This window comes from Quercus suber, unplaced genomic scaffold (genome assembly GCF_002906115.3).
Source record: "Quercus suber isolate HL8 unplaced genomic scaffold, Cork oak 2.0 scaffold_491, whole genome shotgun sequence".
Lineage (NCBI taxonomy): Eukaryota > Viridiplantae > Streptophyta > Magnoliopsida > Fagales > Fagaceae > Quercus > Quercus suber.
The window spans coordinates 67,351-85,066 of record NW_027069940.1 but is presented as its reverse complement, the minus strand read 5'-3'; the positions used below and the strand labels follow the sequence as shown (position 1 = coordinate 85,066).

Below are 17,716 nucleotides of genomic sequence, written 5' to 3'. Positions count from 1 at the left end.
GAACATTTTAAAAAAGATCCCTTAAATTTGGTTGGATTTTCAAATATTCTAGAATATCTTTCAAAAGGCTTTTTTGGGGGTAAAATTGTTCTTCAAACTGTGACATTATAAACATGCAGCATTCTTCTTTTGCAAGTAATGCATATCAATGTTGATTGATGATTAAGATGGTGACTAGATCAGTTTCGAACACTTCTATTATATATCTCTAGGAAACTTCTCCTCTATGAATTAGTGGTGACTAAATTGCTTTAGAGATTTTCCCACTTTTGGCATACTATTACTTAAAAATTAATATTTCCATTTGTCTTTTTCTTTTTTAATACACAAAACAATATACATGGATAACAACCCCTATTACAACAAATAATGTCCAACTTGTAGTTCAAAGATAAAATCAATAAATACTCTTTTTAGAAATTAATACAATTATTACAACAAATAATGTTCAACTTGTACTCCAAAGAATTTGAAACCTTTTTACGTATAACATCAAATTACAAATCGATCAACTTGCATGTTAATCATTTGTTAATCTTTAATGAATGTAATAAACTTTTTTCAAACATAACATTTATTTAAACAGAAACATATACTTACACATATGAGAAAATTAAATAATTTTTTACATTAATTCCTTATATGCATGATTTTATATGATGTTATACACAAAGCTATAAATAAATCAAACATTGAGTTCATATATATTTATTACTATTAAGAATTGAGGAATCTTTGCATATATGACCGTGGACAACTGATGTGGAGTGTTGGACCCAGGGACGGTTCAATGTTATGGTGAGGGTTTTCAAATGAACACCCTGACCATGAAAAATAAATAAATTTATAAATCCTGTAATACACTGACAGTGTTCAACCTCTAAACTAAAATATTGCATTTAGTTTCACAGGTAAGTTTCATAACAGCAGTCAACTACAAAAAATCAACTAGTTTCAGTCATAAGCATGTTGCTGCTGCAGATATTTAATATCTTGGAGGCTTTCAAAATTCTTGCTTTTTGTTTCACTCATACGCGCCACCAATGTTTCCGCTCAGTTTGATGGCCCAAAGGAAAGATATATATCTCTGGAAACTCTGGTGAGTCCTCCAAGTCTTTATACCAGTGAACTGACAAAATAACTACTTTAGTGTATGTGCATGCAATTCAATTATCCAGTTTTTTAATTTTATTTTATAAGAATGATGTTTTCATTATGGTAATAGACTACTTATTGCACACAAGAATTACAAAAATGACTGGTAGAACCTCTGGTGGAAAGTAAAAAAAAAAAAAAATACCCACAAGGACAACGAGTAATAGCCCAACTGCTAAGGGAGTGAGCCACACCATTAGCATTCCTGCTAACCCAATCAAACATACATGCTGGAGCCACATAACAGCCTCGAGGATGGAAGACATTTCCCAGCTTGGACTTTGCTTCCTTTCTTTAAACATCCATGCACATCTTGGATTCCCCTTCCATTGCCAGCTCCCTTACACCCTTTTCTTTGGAAAATTGGAATCCTCCTTGCCCACCCTTTCAGAACACGGCCTTCCCAGTCTCGCAAAACAGCTGGCTATAAATGCCTGCTTTGAATTGAGAGCAGCATCACAGTTCATCTTGAACTTAATGCAGGAGGTTTCTGTCAGCTCCATAGTTGCCTGAGTAGAGATCTTGTCTGAGCTTAGCAAAGCTTTCAAAATTCTGCATTACTCTGGCAGGTAGCTTCATAGTTAAAACTTCAGCAGAATTAGATCAAGTTAAGTTCCTTAGCTTTGGTAATTAATCTATATCCACAGCAGCAAATAATGGCAACTGGTTTGTTACTCTGCCATCCAGGACTTGAGCTGGGGGAGCAACTGCCAACATTATCAGATAAATACTTAAATTCACATTAATTGCATCAATACAAAGGCACCAACCTAATCCAAACCACGCTACTCTAGCAAAGTCACATTCCATACCACATAAAGAGCAGCTATTGTCCACCAAACACCATAATCTATTGATTTGACTTAGGTTTTGTTGGATATATTTGTGCCCCATACACGAACAAGAAAGAAAACATACCACTTCACAACATCTTCGGCAAAAACAGATGGCACAGACATAGAACCATCTGGAGAACCCCTCCATTTCATTTGGTTGTCTCTGGCTCTCTAAGCTAATCTAAGACGGATGACAAGTACAAAAGCCTAAACATAGAGATTCTATGGATCCCAGTCAGGCAGTCACCATAATACTAAAACTCATGTTGATCAAAATACTTGCATAGACAACCTTGACTAAAAATATTGCTCGTAGGAGTTCAACCACAATACCCATTTAATGATTGACAAAGAGGTAAAAGATGATCTATTGTAAGTATGATTTTAAAACAGAACTTCCAGTAATTCACCCAATGCTCAGACACAACGGTGGATATCAAAAGCAAAATGATATAAAAATATGCTTACATATATGGAAACTGCGTACTTATACACACAGACATCAAGCCCTGGCAATAAAATGAATCAACGCAAATAAGTTTGATTGTTGGGGTAGATCAAAACCAGTTAGCTAGACCAAAATCATGAACTACAAAATGACTGACTTAATTATGGCATTATAGCAAGTCTCACAAGCATAGTCCATATCTACCAGCATTACACAGTATCTCTCTCAGCAAAGCAAATTCTCAGGTAACAACTTGTGAAGAAGGCATCTCACCGTTCAAATTGATCTCTCTTCTACCACTAAGTGATATGAATTTGTCATAAAATAACAACAAAGGACATTTATCTATCAAAGTTGAACCATCATAAGCTTCTTTGAGAAAAACTGTACTTTTTGCACCTTTATTAGTGATGTAAAACATACCATGATGCCTTATCAAGCAAAGCAATAATCGAGATGGTAACAGATACTCAGAATGAAATGCATCCAATTGTGCAGATGTCAATCTCTTCTCCATAGTCAAACTGAGGAGCTCATGGAGGACTGCCACCACCCGTTTTCGGGCTTTTGGATCTTTAGCTTCAAATCTCCTTGCATTTAAGTATGGAGAAGGGAAATCCATTTTCTGCCACCTCTCAATTTCCTCAAGATAACTCTTGTTAGGCCTAAAGCCTACAGGAAAACTCAGTCTAAATGCATTTGGACCTCGATAGTTACCATCTTTCGAGATTCTAACCTGCTTTCGACTCCCATTAAAGTCCGGAATCCCATCCTGTGCTGCTCTTTCCTCACGGGCAGTGACTGTCAATGAAGAGTCCCAATTTTCCAAATTAAGATAAGCCTTCCCATTGACATCCTTTACAGAAAAGTATTCCGGGTACTTTGGAATCATTGACTCCTTAAAGTCATTTGGCAAACCCAATTCAGGTTCAATGAATTCTATCTTTTCAAGTGGTACTCTACAATCAACTGATAACATTAACAACTTCCTCAAATTTTTAACCAGAATTGGTTCCATCAAGTTCCTAGCTTCACCTTCTTCACTGGCAATCTTTTGTGCTTTATCAGTGAGCCTAACAGAAGGGGGTGTTCTGTTTGTACTGCCACCCCCTTCAACACAAAATATGGCAGGGTACTTCTCAATGACAGCCATGAAATTCCATTTCTGAATAAACCCAACTTCTTTTTCAAGGTCCCTGAGAAAGAGAGACTGTTGTTTCTGGGATTGGATGATGGACTTGAGCTGAAGGATCAAAGATGGTTTCTTTTGCAAGTCCATGACTCTGTCAAGTTCATGGACCCTGTGGTAGATTTTCTTCTTGGGTCTTCTTCCTCCACTTGATTTGTGCCTCACTGGAACCCATGTCATAGAACCAGTTTTTGAAAATTTGAGAAGCTTGTTTAAGCTCAAGAACGTGAATGTCTCCTGCATTTGCGAATAAGAACAAAGAGGTGTCTCTGGGACCAATCGTCGAACAGTTGGAGTGCACGGTCTTTTAAGGGTCACATGTAGAGCTCCTTTCTTTGGAGGTTGAAATTGACATAGAAATAGCAGAGTTTAGCTGACATCTGAAAGTTTCTTCGAAATCCTAAAAAAAAAAAAAAAAAAACCTTTGGTATATAATCTAAATAAATAAATAATAATGACTTTTGGAAAAATTTATAGCTTTTAAATAACGTTATCAATAAAGAATAAAGATTCGTCTATTCACTTATGCACAAAATTACTATGCCTTAGAAAAGAGTCACCATAATTTCTGATTGCTGGAAGTCTATAGATAAATTACTAAATTATATTGATGGAAAAGCAAATAAAGTAGCTGACTTCATTGCTTTCATTGGGCATGACCTTCAAATGCACGTAGGTTAATTTGGAATTTCAATCCTCTTTACTTTTAAGATATAATTGTTGTAAACCCTAAAAGAGGAATTGTTATAGTAAATTTCCCACACCTAAAAAAAAAATTATTTCTCTACATCTGTACCTTTATTTTTTTAAGAGTTATCATGTAATAATTTTCCCACACACCTAAAAAATTATTGGGCATGACCTTCAAATTTTTTTTTAATAATCTATTTATTATAACAAGCGTTGAAGGAAGATTCGAACTTTAATTCTCCTTGTAAATAAGACCAAACAATGCTAATAAGTTAGCATAGTGATTAAAGAGGGTGTTTGGATTTTTGATTTTCATAACTCATAACTCTGTTTCTATAACTCATAACTCAAAAATGGTAGAACCCATAGCAAGAAATCTGTTTGGGAAGGGGATAACTCTGTTTTCATAACTCTGTTTCCATCACTCAATTATCTGATTTTTGAGTTATGAGTTATAGAAACTAAAAACACATTTTAGCTGTTTTCAGTTTCCATAACTCATAATTCAATGGCATTTTTGTAATTAAACACACATGGGGGACCCACTCAACCGCAACTTTCGACCAATCTTTTCTTTTTTTTCCTTTCTTCTCCTGGTTCAGTCTTCAATTCTGGGTTTTTTTTTTTTTTTTCACTGCGTTCGGTGAGTTTGGGTACTTGGAAAAAAAAAAAAAAAAAACACCAAGTGACAGGTATGAGGCCTACAAACAGTGTGAAAAATATTGAGTGATGATGCCAAATGGGGTGGGATGTTTTAAGTGATGAGTAATGAGTAACCGAAATTGATTGAGTAATAAGAGATCAAAAAAAAAAAAAAAATCCAAACATGGCCTAAGGTTGACAGATATTATTCTCATGAAATTAATATATATATATATATATATATATATATCTGAATTATTCTCAAAAATTAATATTTTCTTTTTAATAGTAATCTCATGCAAATCTGAACAGGATATAAGATATTAAGCTTATTTGGCCTATGTAAATCTTTTTAAAACTATATATTTTTAGATACAGTTATAACTTTTTACATTGTTTTGGTTTTTTTTTTTTTTTTNTTTTTTTTTTTTTTTTTTTTTTTTCGATGGGAATATTCTTGTTCCTTTTAGGGGTGTTTGTAACACTCATGGCAATGCATTTTACAGCCTTTATGCAAGCGTTATATAGAAGCAGTTTTTGAGGCACTTTGTGTGTGTTACAAATCCAATTCAGCCATTGAAAAATGGTAGCAAAGGAGTTGAATCTTGTTGAGGGTGAGAGAGAAGGTAAGGTAAAACTGAAAAGGGATGGGGAAAGGTTATAATTATAAGAGGGTCGGCTTGCACACAATAGGCATAAGTACGATAAACACCATTTTTATTAGCACAAAGCTAAGGTACCTTAACGTTACCAATATTTTTAGAAAAAAAAAAAGGAACAAGAATATTGATTTTGGTATTAAATTTTAACAGTCTCTCTCTCTCTCTCCAAACTGGGGATAAATTACAAATAAAAAAAATTTGTATAGGTGGGTTGTACAATCTTTCCCCCACTCTTTATTTAAATTATTTTGTTACATTGCAATGAGTTTTCATGCTTTCACCTGCCAAAAAACCAAAATAATTTATTCACCTCCTAAAGCTACCATGTAATTTTTTTTTTGGGTATAAATTCTAAATTATATACTGGTAGTTAATTAGTTATGTATGAGATTGTGACTTAATCTTTCAGCTTATGGGTTTCGTAATGTTTGTTACTCTGATTCCCATTGTTTTGGCCCATGTTTGCTTGTTTATTTCTTAAATTTGGTTTTATTTTGATAATTTCATCTCAAAAAAAATAAAACAGTGGATTAAGTGTGAGTTAAAGAGGTTTTAAGCTACGCTTCTATCAATTTCTTTAAGATCTTCTTTTCTCTTCCCGTGTGTTTTTAATAATAAAATTATTATTTTTTAATATTAATACATTAACTTGCATTTATCTATTAACAAAAATAAAAGACACAAAATACTATTGGTTTTTATTTTGCTAATTTATTTTTGTTTTTTGTTTTTTAATAAAATATATTATGTTTTGGGTTGAAAATTTACATGAATTTAGGCTGAACTGGGTTAAGTTGGGCTGATGATTTTGGAGGGAAGAAGACCATGCTACACGAAAGAGGTGCCTAACTATACATATTTTTGGGCTTATACCTATTATTATTTTGGGCTTACACCTATTATATGTAAAATGTACTTGTTGTTACTTTTTTCATAAGGCCTGGGGTCGGGCCCCTTTGGTCCCCTTCCTGGGTCCGTACTATTGCATGTCATGGAATGTAATTAAGTATACTCCCAGTTATTTTTCAAACAAAAAGTTTTTTTTTTTTTTAAGAGGTAAACAAAAAGTAACTACTAGCTAAATGGAATGTACAAGCAAAATGCTTCAAATTAATTAATTAATTAATTATTTTAAATGAGGTATGTTTGGAACATAGGGAAATGAAAGGAGAAAGAAGGAGGATTACATAAAAAGATTATTAGAATATTCTAAAATTTAGTGCATTCTGATTAGATCTCCAAATTTGATAGTATATATATATATATATATATTTGTGTGTGTATGCACATTTAAAGTCAAGCAGTGGCTTATTGAATGCTACATTGGTGAGTAAAAATATAATTTCAGTGGTGGTTCAAATTAGAACTAGTAACAACTTTTCACATAAATTTTGTTGCAAAAGTATTGCAAAAAATGTTGTAAATATTGATGGTGCAAGAAAAAAACACCAAGTTCAAACACTCGTCCTTGTGGTCGTCCATAGCAGAGTTGAGAGCGTTTAATACATTCGTCCCTCCATTACCACATCTCTCCTTCTACACGCCCGTCCAATGAAGGACGAGCGGGCTATGAACCTCGTCCTTCAATAGTGACGGACGAGGTGAGTTGATAAAGAGCTAGACCTCGTCCTTCAATAGTGACGGACGAAGTGAATTTACAAAGGGCTAGACTAAGCGCACTTCCAACCAAAAGTTGTATCGCTCGAATCTCAACGCAGTTCCCGAAGAGGTGACCTTTGTGGCAGTTAAGGAAGTTACCCTCTGAATTCGGGCCCCTTTGGTCCCCTTCCTGGGTCCGTACTATTGCATGTCATGGAATGTAATTAAGTATACTCCCAGTTATTTTTCAAACAAAAAGTTTTTTTTTTTTTTAAGAGGTAAACAAAAAGTAACTACTAGCTAAATGGAATGTACAAGCAAAATGCTTCAAATTAATTAATTAATTAATTATTTTAAATGAGGTATGTTTGGAACATAGGGAAATGAAAGGAGAAAGAAGGAGGATTACATAAAAAGATTATTAGAATATTCTAAAATTTAGTGCATTCTGATTAGATCTCCAAATTTGACAGTATATATATATATATATATATATTTGTGTGTGTATGCACATTTAAAGTCAAGCAGTGGCTAATTGAATGCTATATTGGTGAGTAAAAATATAATTTCAGTGGTGGTTCAAATTAGAACTAGTAACAACTTTTCACATAAATTTTGTTGTAAAAGTATTGCAAAAAATGTTGTAAATATAACACTTTTCATTAAAAAATATAATTGTTGGGAATAAATATATGAAGAATAAATGATGATAAATAATAAATAATGAATGAATGAAGAAATAATATTTAAATGAGATAGATAATGTGATAGAGAATTTGTTGGAAGTGTATTTGAAAAAGTGGGTAGGTAAAAGCTAAATGTCACTGTTCATTAGCCAAACAGTACAAAAATTTGGTTAATTTACTGGAGATGCTCTCATTTTTGGGTATTACTGTTCACGAAATGTGGCATGGGAAATTTAACAATTTGGTATTTTGTATACATATCAATGGTGGGTATCTTGACTCTTGATATCTAAGAGGACAAATCAATTTAGTATATTCTATACATATCTCCTCACTTTTTTTTTTTTTTTTTAAGTAAATTTTTTTTAACTTTTTTTAAGAATTATTATGTTCATAATATTTTTACAACAAATCACAGGTAGTAATTGTTATTTGTTTTAATTTGAACCACTAAAGTTACTTTTTTGTTCACCAATAAGAATCAGTAACAATCTATTACTTAGAATTTGTTGTGAAAGTGTTGTAAAAATATTATGAGTATAATATTTTTTTACTTTTTCTATCTCTTACCACTTTCACAATTGTCTTTCTCCTTTTCATTATCTTTACCTCATTAATGTCAAGTCACTTCATTAGAAATGATAATGTGTCTCCAACTCGTTTTGACCTTGATCTATCCTACTCTTACACTACATGTGTTGGTTTTTTTTTTTTTTTGTCTCAAATAGGGAATAAAGTGGAAAAATATATGACCTACTTTTCATACGAGAGGAAGGAGCAATAATCTTGAACTACACAGTAATTACTTATAGAGCAGTATGATTAATATGCTGTCCCGTCCCATTGCTATCTTTAGTTTATGATTTTATTTTTTTAGAAAAAAAAAAAAAAAAATCCGGATGTTAATTGTAATCTTAAACTCAGGTACAATTTCTTAGATGTTGTTGGGCTTTTTTTTGCATGTTAGTCTAATTTCCCAAACATATTAGTAATGTGGCCAATTTTGAAACATTTTTATTATGTGAGAAATTAGGCCGTGTTGTTGTACCTAATGGTTGTATTGTTACATTGGCCAATACAGTTATGTGGTTTATTTCAATTGGGGAACCTAAGTAACCGTATCTAAGTTTTGTCATTTTTTTTTTGATGCAAAGTTTTGTCATTTTGATTATACATTATAGTATATACTTTTATCAACATCCTTAAAATTCACCAATGCAGCTTCACCTCTGCCCATAATACAAACCTGTTAAGGTCAAGTTAGAACTTAGACGTGCGTTAGATCTTTTTTCTTGGCTATATAATTTGGGAGGTATATTGTTATGGTTCCAATAATTTTGAGCCACAAACTATGTTTAACATAAAAGGGGTGTTATCTATCTGCAATGGGCAACTGCATATAGGTAGATTTTTCTTTTTGGATGTAAGAGCTTATTGAATGTATGTATGCACGTATAGGTCTCTCTAGATTGATGTGGCTCAGTCATTACAGGGCTACAAGAATATATTTGTATTCCTAATTTTGTAATACTTTGTAGATCATCTTTGTATCTTTGTTTATTTTACCTAGAATAATAAGCACAACTGTGATGTATGGTTATCAACTTGAGAGTTGGTGAAAATTTGAAACATAAGCACAAGACAACATCAGAAGGGCTGCAATTGGCAAGCATTTCCAAACCCAAAAATAGAGAGTCAGCTAACCAAATTGGAGCGGCACAGAAATTGCAGCTTATAGAGACGCATACATAATAGTATTTATTAGTGTTATGGATCGCAAAGATAACCAATCTCCTCAAGGTTTTAACTTTATTACTTCCTTTTCTCTTATACCTTTTTTTCCTTTTAAATTGAAAAAAAGAAAAAGGAAAACAGAAAAAAGAAACTGAGTGTGAGTGAAAATTAATGGCAGGTGAAACAGCTCGGATTTTGGTTGAATTCTTGGAAGTGGCGATCACTTCTATTGTTTTCCTCAAAGGGGTTTACCCTTCTGGTTAGTTTCTCTTTAAACCCTTCTCTGTGTGTGTGTGTGTGTGTGTGTGTTTGGTTGCCTATAAAATTTATATGCATCAAAACAGGAGGAAAAGAAAGAAAAGGAGAAGTGCATTCTGATATTGTGTTATCTATATATACCTACTTGATGAATTGGGTGATGGTGAATTTGTGGATGAAAGGTGCATTTGAGAGGAGGAGGTATATGAATTTGGTGGTTCAGAGGGCTCGCCACCCTCAGCTCAGAGATTATATACATTCTGCTGTCTTTGGTCTTCTTCCTTTTATCCAAAAGGTTGGTTTTGGATTTAGTTATAAATAATATTTAAATTGATGATGCTAAATCTATAAAATGAGTCCTCCCCCCCCCCCCCCCCTCCTTTTTCGGTCATTGCAATTTCTAATGTTCTATGTAGATAAAGGATCTTTTAGTGTATGCTATTAGTCATGGTGATGTTTTTATTTTTGTAATGTAAAAATAATATTATAAATGCTATGGAAAACAAATTGCAAATACTTATTCTTTTTGATTGGATAGTCATCCTCAAGTTCATGATGCTTTGTTAANTAAATTAAAAAAAAAAATGAACTCTTTTTAAGGGTAAACGCGAAAGAAAAGACGTGTTCTTGGCATCGCGTTTTTATTTGGAAATACGTTTCTAAAAACGCCAAAACCCCCTCACAGTTATCTCCTCTGTTCATTCTTCTCTATCGTGCCACTGCCAAAATCTCAGGTAACCCATACATACTAACTTTTATGTTATTCATTTTGGCTGCAACTCGCATATTTTCATACAATGATAAACTTATTATGTTGAATAACTGAGACTTGGAGAACAGTAATGAATATTTTAGATATGTTAGAATTAGATTGAACCCAATTCTTGGAGAGCAGTAATGAATATTTTAGATATGTTAGAATTAGATTGAACCCAGTCACTGACTCTTCAAAGTTTCTCATATAATCAAAGATGAAAAAGAAAAATTATCAAAATGTTGTTTTGTCATATGGGTTTTTAGTTTTCAGTTGAACCCAGACAGAATCTGCCATTGATTTGAGACTCATTTTTGCTATTCACCAATGTTTTTTTTTTTTTTTGGGTCATTGACGTGAGATTCTCAATCTGGGTAAAACTCAGGTACAATTTCTTAGATGTTGTTGGGCTTTTTTTTGCATGTTAGTCTAATTTCCCAAACATATTAGTAATGTGGCCAATTTTGAAACATTTTTATTATGTGAGAATTAGGCCGTGTTGTTGTACCTAATGGTTGTATTGTTACATTGGCCAATACAGTTATGTGGTTTATTTCAATTGGGAACCTAAGTAACCGTATCTAAGTTTTGTCATTTTTTTTTTGATGCAAAGTTTTGTCATTTTGATTATACATTATAGTATATATTTTTTATCAACATCCTTAAAATTCACCAATGCAGCTTCACCTCTGCCCATAATACAAACCTGTTAAGGTCAAGTTAGAACTTAGACGTGCGTTAGATCTTTTTTCTTGGCTATATAATTTGGGAGGTATATTGTTATGGTTCCAATAATTTTGAGCCACAAACTATGTTTAACATAAAAGGGGTGTTATCTATCTGCAATGGGCAACTGCATATAGGTAGATTTTTCTTTTTGGATGTAAGAGCTTATTGAATGTATGTATGCACGTATAGGTCTCTCTAGATTGATGTGGCTCAGTCATTACAGGGCTACAAGAATATATTTGTATTCCTAATTTTGTAATACTTTGTAGATCATCTTTGTATCTTTGTTTATTTTACCTAGAATAATAAGCACAACTGTGATGTATGGTTATCAACTTGAGAGTTGGTGAAAATTTGAAACATAAGCACAAGACAACATCAGAAGGGCTGCAATTGGCAAGCATTTCCAAACCCAAAAATAGAGAGTCAGCTAACCAAATTGGAGCGGCACAGAAATTGCAGCTTATAGAGACGCATACATAATAGTATTTATTAGTGTTATGGATCGCAAAGATAACCAATCTCCTCAATCCTCAAGTTCATGATGCTTTGTTAAGTTTGTAACCAATAACTTCTGAAAGGTTTGAGTGGTTGGCATGGTAAATTTGTTAGTTTCCTTCTCAATTTGTTGTAAGTTAAATAAAATATATGTCCTATATTAGTAGAGCCCATACTCAGGTGTTAAAGTGGGCTTTTATATTGGAGAATTTCACTGCTTGGCTTGTATTGAAAAAATTCACATGTTATATTTAAGTAAGGAGGAAACAATAGGTTATGTCTAGCTGACCATATTGGTTTTAGTTAACTTTGAAAGATTGATCATATATTATGTTTTAATTTCAGAATGATTCTCTATTGCCATTTGGGTGATTATTAACCATTAAAGTGTTACAAAACATAGACCCAAATGTTGAAAGTTTTAATGGAAATAAGTGGAGGGCCTCCAAAGAAGAAAAGAAAATTTGAGTGGTAAATGGGGTAGTGTCCACTGTCAGAGTCACCCTTCTTCTTGTATAGAATCTCTGGTATTGTCTAATTATATCCGTTAGTTAAAGATAAGATTTGCTTCTCTCATAATTTCTTCAACCAACTTCTGGCATCATAATCTCCTATAATTTTTACTTGAATTAAAAATTCAAGTAACTGTAACAGAGAGGCTCCTCCCTTTTGTATTTGAATGTTTCCAATCATCATATAGGGATGTATAAAACTTGTGTTGCAATTAGTTATTTGAATTGAGTTGCCTAAACATAAATTTTATCAAAGAATATTAAGATTTTGGTTTCATATTATGATTAACAACTGAAACAGCCTTGTCCTTCACAAATAGGGAATGGTGGAGAGAGCAGCAGTTATTTTTTTCAACACTGACGGCGTCCCAGTGGAGCGTTTTGTTTTCAAGCTTGCAGTGAATCTGTCATATGGCTCAAAGGTTGAAGAAGCTGACCTGGAGTTCTCTCTTAGATCATTCTTAATCAAGCTTTCGGTCTCAGAATCTCTTACTAAGGTTCTTCCCCGCGGTAAGTTCTGAATATAGCAGTTCAGTATATTGCTTCTCAGTTTAATACTTCATTCTGTATACATGTGTTACAAAATATGCCTTTTTTATTATTATTTTTTTATTTTATATTATTTTGTTATGGCTTTCCATTATTTATCAAATGCCTTGGTGTTGATTCCTATGCTTGAAGGAATTTTCAAGTGTTTGCTGCATTCATGATCTATATCCTGGATTTTTTTTTTCCTTTTATGTTTAGAATTAAGGGTAGGCCTCTAATCTACCCCCCACCTGCACCCACACACTTCTCTTTTGACAGACTACAGGTGGGAGATAACTGCTTACTTTCGATCCCTTCCAGAAGCTAGTGCAAACAAGGATGTGGAGCAATGGATCCCAACGGACACAAGGCAGTGGGAGCAACCTCCCCTCCTGACCCCTATTAAGTCAATGAGTAGCGAACCTCTTTGTGTACAGTTATATATAGAACATCCAAGTTTATCTGAACCAAAGCCTTAAAATGGGGAAGTATGACAACACTGTATATATGTGTATATGAACCTTTAGGCAGGTACTTACATTTTTATTTTTTTCAATATGATTTAGAAATATGTATACTCTGATATAGCGCAAAAAAAATATAAAGACTGTCCTTGTAAATCTGCTGCCAAAAAAGTAACCTTATTCTCCATTTAGCATATATTTAGTTTACAAACCACAATGATTTAGTACTTACTATTGCTTACTATTGAAGAATTGCACCTTTGTTGAAAGAAAATTTACAAAGTCAAGAGATTGTAGTTATGATGCTTGACATAGAAGTGGAAGCTGACCGAGAGGTCGAGTGTGCTTAGCCTTGGGGGAAAGCAGGAAGCAATTAAGATGATATTACCTAGAAGGAGCGAGAATCTAGTAAAGATATGGCCTTCTTAGAGCATCCGCATCAGTGGATGTAAACCTTTGCATAATACAAAGAGATACAAAATTTACACATTTCGCCTAAAATTGCATAATACAAAAAGATACAAAATTTTACACATTTTGCCTAAAAATGCTCCACATCAATGCTTCTAAAAGTGTGCATATTTACACATTTTTCTACAGTAACTGTGTATATATGTATGGTCACTGTAGCTTTGTATTTTATTTTTTTTATAATTTTTTCTCTCACTTCTCAAGTCATATTTTCTCTCTTCTCCATTAACTCTCTCTCCCTTCTCCACCTGACTCTCTTCCATCTCTATCTCCTCTATACAAATCATCAATTCTAGACAAATCATCAAAATCATCAAACAAATCCTAGATTTAGATCTTAACTCATCAAACCCGTATGGTTTTCTTAAATCTAAATCTTAAACTCATCAAACCCATATACAAATATATGTGAATCATCAACAAAGAAGAAGAAGTGGTCAAGATGAAGAAGAAGAAGAAGCAGTGGCTATAGCAATAGCAAAAAAAAAAAAAAGAAGCAATGACAGCATCGAATAAGCAGCAGCAACAATAGCAAACAACGACAACAATAGATGAAGGAAATGGAGGCCTAGCCATCGATGTTCGCCTTTGTGGTGCCTATTTGAGTTTTGGCTATGGAGGTTAAGTCAGAGAAGTTTTGTGGTGGTTTGAACTCTGAAGAGAAGAGAGCTGAGAGATGAGAGAATGTGTGAGAGATGAGAAGGAGAGATAACACGTGAGAAAAAATAAAGGTAAAAATAATAATAAAAAATGAATATTTAAATAAAAAGGGGTGTATAATAGATAGTCTGATGTGGGTGTTTTGTAAAAGTGACCGTGTAAAATAGAAAAAGTAGATTTTTATGCTAAAATAGAAGAGAAATTTTACACATATTAATGCGGTTGCTCTAAATTATACCTCTTGTAAATTGGGAGGTTTGTGCTTTTCTTTAATAGAACTTTTATAACTTATCAAAAAGAGTCAAAGTAAAGATATAACTTATCATTCTAGTGCATATGGTATATATAATAGGGCTGTAATTGGTTCGGTTCGGTTCGATCGGTATTCTTAGTGTTTAGCCAACCGAAACCAAAATTTTTGGCTTGTGAAGTTCTTAACTGAAACCGATCGAAATAATTGGAAATTTTCAATTTCGGCTTCAGTCGATTTTGGTTGGTTTTTAGTTTTTGAGATTTTCAAAACTCTAACTTTAATAACATATTGACATTTTCAAATCTCTAACATTAATCACATATAAAAACACAAAGTAATAGAGAGAGGGGCAGTGCTATTGAAGAACAAAGAAAATCAAGAAAGAAATGGGAAGAGGGAGAGAAGAATCATACCGATGATCAAAAGAAGTAAAGAACGAAGTCGAACCGCCGATGATCAAAAGAGACTGAGAGTGAAAGAAAAGGGGAGGCTAGCGGCAGAGGTAGAATCAGACTAGAGTGGAGTGTGGAGTGTGTAGTGTGGAGGTTGTTTGAGAGTGAGAATGAAAACTAAAAAGTGTGAGTTGTGGGGTATGTAAGGTAGGGTTTCTAAAATGTCTTTTGTTTTTAGTTTAATTAGTTAATCTAATGGGTTATTGGGTTTTAAATAGCAAGAGGCCAATGTTTTTATTTTAAATAAAAAGGCCGGAGGCCAAACATGTGGGTTTCAAGAAAAAAAAAAGAAGGCCAAAGGCCTAATGTTTATAAAATCAAATAAAAAGCTGAAGGCCCAATGTTTGCAAGCCCAAGCTATGTTTCATATTATATATGTAATATAAGATATATTATAATATTTTTGGTTTCGGCCGGATCGGTGCATACAAACCTACCACCAAAATCGAAACCGAAATTTTTGGTTTTTATGAAATGAAAACTGAAACTGAACTGCATTGAAACCGAATTGAAATTTTTTCAACAATCCGGCTAGTTTTTTTTGGTTTCTCGATTTTTTGCACATCCTTATATTTTGTATACATATATAATATGAAACACATCTTGGGCTTGTAAACATTGGGCCTTCGGCCTTTTTTGTTTTTTTAAAACCCATAGCAGGGAGGATGTGGGGTTATGGGTATCTAATTCACCCATTAAAAGGCTATTCCAAACTACAAGTTAATGCTATTCCAAACAACAAGTACTTGTAGTTTGGAATAGCCTCTTAATGGGTGAATTAGAAACCCATAACCCCACACCCTCCCTGCTATGGGGCTGGTGGGCTGCTTATTTGATGTGGGGATGTGAGCTGAATCCTGCCCTGGATAAAGTCAGAGGTCAGAGGCATGATTTAGCCATTTAGGTCATCTTGCCCTTCTTTTTTCCCTTATTTCATAATCCCATACCCACACCCACACACCTAGCAACCAACCTATACAGGTGTGTGCACTCTTGTTTATGTATGAAAACATGTTCCGAAAATAATGAATATGTTGTGGCCTTTTTTCTCTGATTTGTGGGTGTGGTGTCCATCATTTCTTTAAGGTCCAGGAGCCTAGCTTTATGAACCAAAGAAGGGATTAACTCTTTTGTTATGAAATGAAGCTTGGACTTTCTCTCCTACCAATCATCTCCATTCTTACGGGGATTAAAAGCTCACGTTGCTGGCATGTTCCTTTCTCTCTAGTCCCTACTATATGGGGCCTTGAAGATCCTGACAGTTCTCCAAGTCACCTGTAAGCATTGATTTGTTAGATGACTTAATAATAATTCTCATTACTTCAATGCATTTTCAATCATAATGAAGGAATGAGTTCAACCTAATCTTGATAATGAATTTCATTCCTCAACATATTTTAGGTGTTTATATTTAAAATTAATTATCTACTCATCCACAAGATGTGTTTGTGTGTACCATAGATGGACCTGTGTCAGCTGAGTTGGTCTACATATAATTAGATTTCTCATCAGTATCTGTTTCCAGCAGGAAATAATAGTGTATATGCATCAGGGAATGGTGTTAGATTGCTCCTCTTTGTTGGAAAACGGGCTATCAGCAAGGAGAAAAAAATAAAAAAAAAGATGAGGATAATAACAAAATCATTGAACTAGCTAGGAAATGTAACTGTTTTGTTGGATGCTTAAGCATTCTTTGTCACTGTTTTCACAAGCTACATCCCATCAAAGACTTCATATGGTAAACTAATGGTTTTATTATGGAATATGATCACTTCATGCAGCTTATCCATTTTTTTAGCGAGACTGACTCTTAACTTATAAGACAAATCACAAATGGGAATGGTAATAGGGTATGATCGTGGGTTCATGACTTATCCGATGCCAAAACCAAAAAAAATATATTAAAGTTATATATATATATATATATAAATATTTTTTCTTGCAAGTTACATTTTAACCAAAGGTTGGTAAAACTTCCAAAGAAATGAAAAGGATATAGTTTACTTTATTGCTTATGCAGTCTTATGTCGTAAAATCACCATAACCATGAACCACGGGAAGTTTTGAGGAATTTCTGGTGGAATCTTTTTATTTTCCCACAAAATGTTGTTGCCCTTGTGGGAAGCACTGCCTTTTCTTTTTCACTTGTCTGCACCTTTTTTGCCCTTCTCCCTCCCGTTTTTTAAAGAAAGATTGGCAGAATTTATTTGTTATACTTAAGACAAGCTTAAATTCTGTCTTCATTTGTAAAATCACCATGAGTTTTTTTGTTCCATAAGGCATAAGGCAAGCTGCAAACAGGAAAGTTTTGGTAGTTATAGGAAAAACTTCCTATCATGATATTCATTTTGCATAGATATATGGTTAAAACATAGAACATTCAGCACCCAACAATTAAAAAGCAAATTTATTTAAGAATAATTCCTTCTTCACTGTTTGCGTCCTTGTCCCCTATAGGCCATGGAAACTAAATAGAGGCTCTCTTATCGATTCGAT

At 33.5% G+C, this 17,716-nt stretch overlaps 2 protein-coding genes across 3 annotated transcripts; one reads left to right on the top strand and one right to left on the bottom strand.

The window, feature by feature from the left end:
• Nucleotides 1-2,439: 2,439 nt before the first annotated feature.
• LOC112024721 (protein WHAT'S THIS FACTOR 1 homolog, chloroplastic) lies at nucleotides 2,440-4,033 on the bottom strand. Its single transcript, XM_024057355.2, has one exon. The coding sequence runs from the start codon at nucleotides 3,869-3,871 to the stop codon at nucleotides 2,681-2,683; it is 1,191 nt and encodes a 396-aa protein (XP_023913123.1). The 5' UTR covers nucleotides 3,872-4,033; the 3' UTR covers nucleotides 2,440-2,680.
• A 4,796-nt stretch (nucleotides 4,034-8,829) lies between these two features.
• On the top strand, nucleotides 8,830-13,578 carry LOC111992245 (DNA polymerase zeta processivity subunit). Of its 2 annotated transcripts, none has more exons than XM_065763094.1 (5): nucleotides 8,830-9,707; nucleotides 9,820-9,900; nucleotides 9,986-10,194; nucleotides 12,713-12,902; nucleotides 13,200-13,578. In XM_065763094.1, exons 1-5 carry the CDS (start codon nucleotides 9,677-9,679, stop codon nucleotides 13,397-13,399), a joined length of 711 nt encoding a protein of 236 aa, XP_065619166.1. In that variant the 5' UTR covers nucleotides 8,830-9,676; the 3' UTR covers nucleotides 13,400-13,578. The 2 variants fall into 2 exon arrangements, with proteins under 2 accessions (XP_065619166.1, XP_065619167.1); XM_065763095.1 differs by having other exon boundaries at nucleotides 8,835-9,707; nucleotides 10,082-10,194.
• Nucleotides 13,579-17,716: the final 4,138 nt, after the last annotated feature.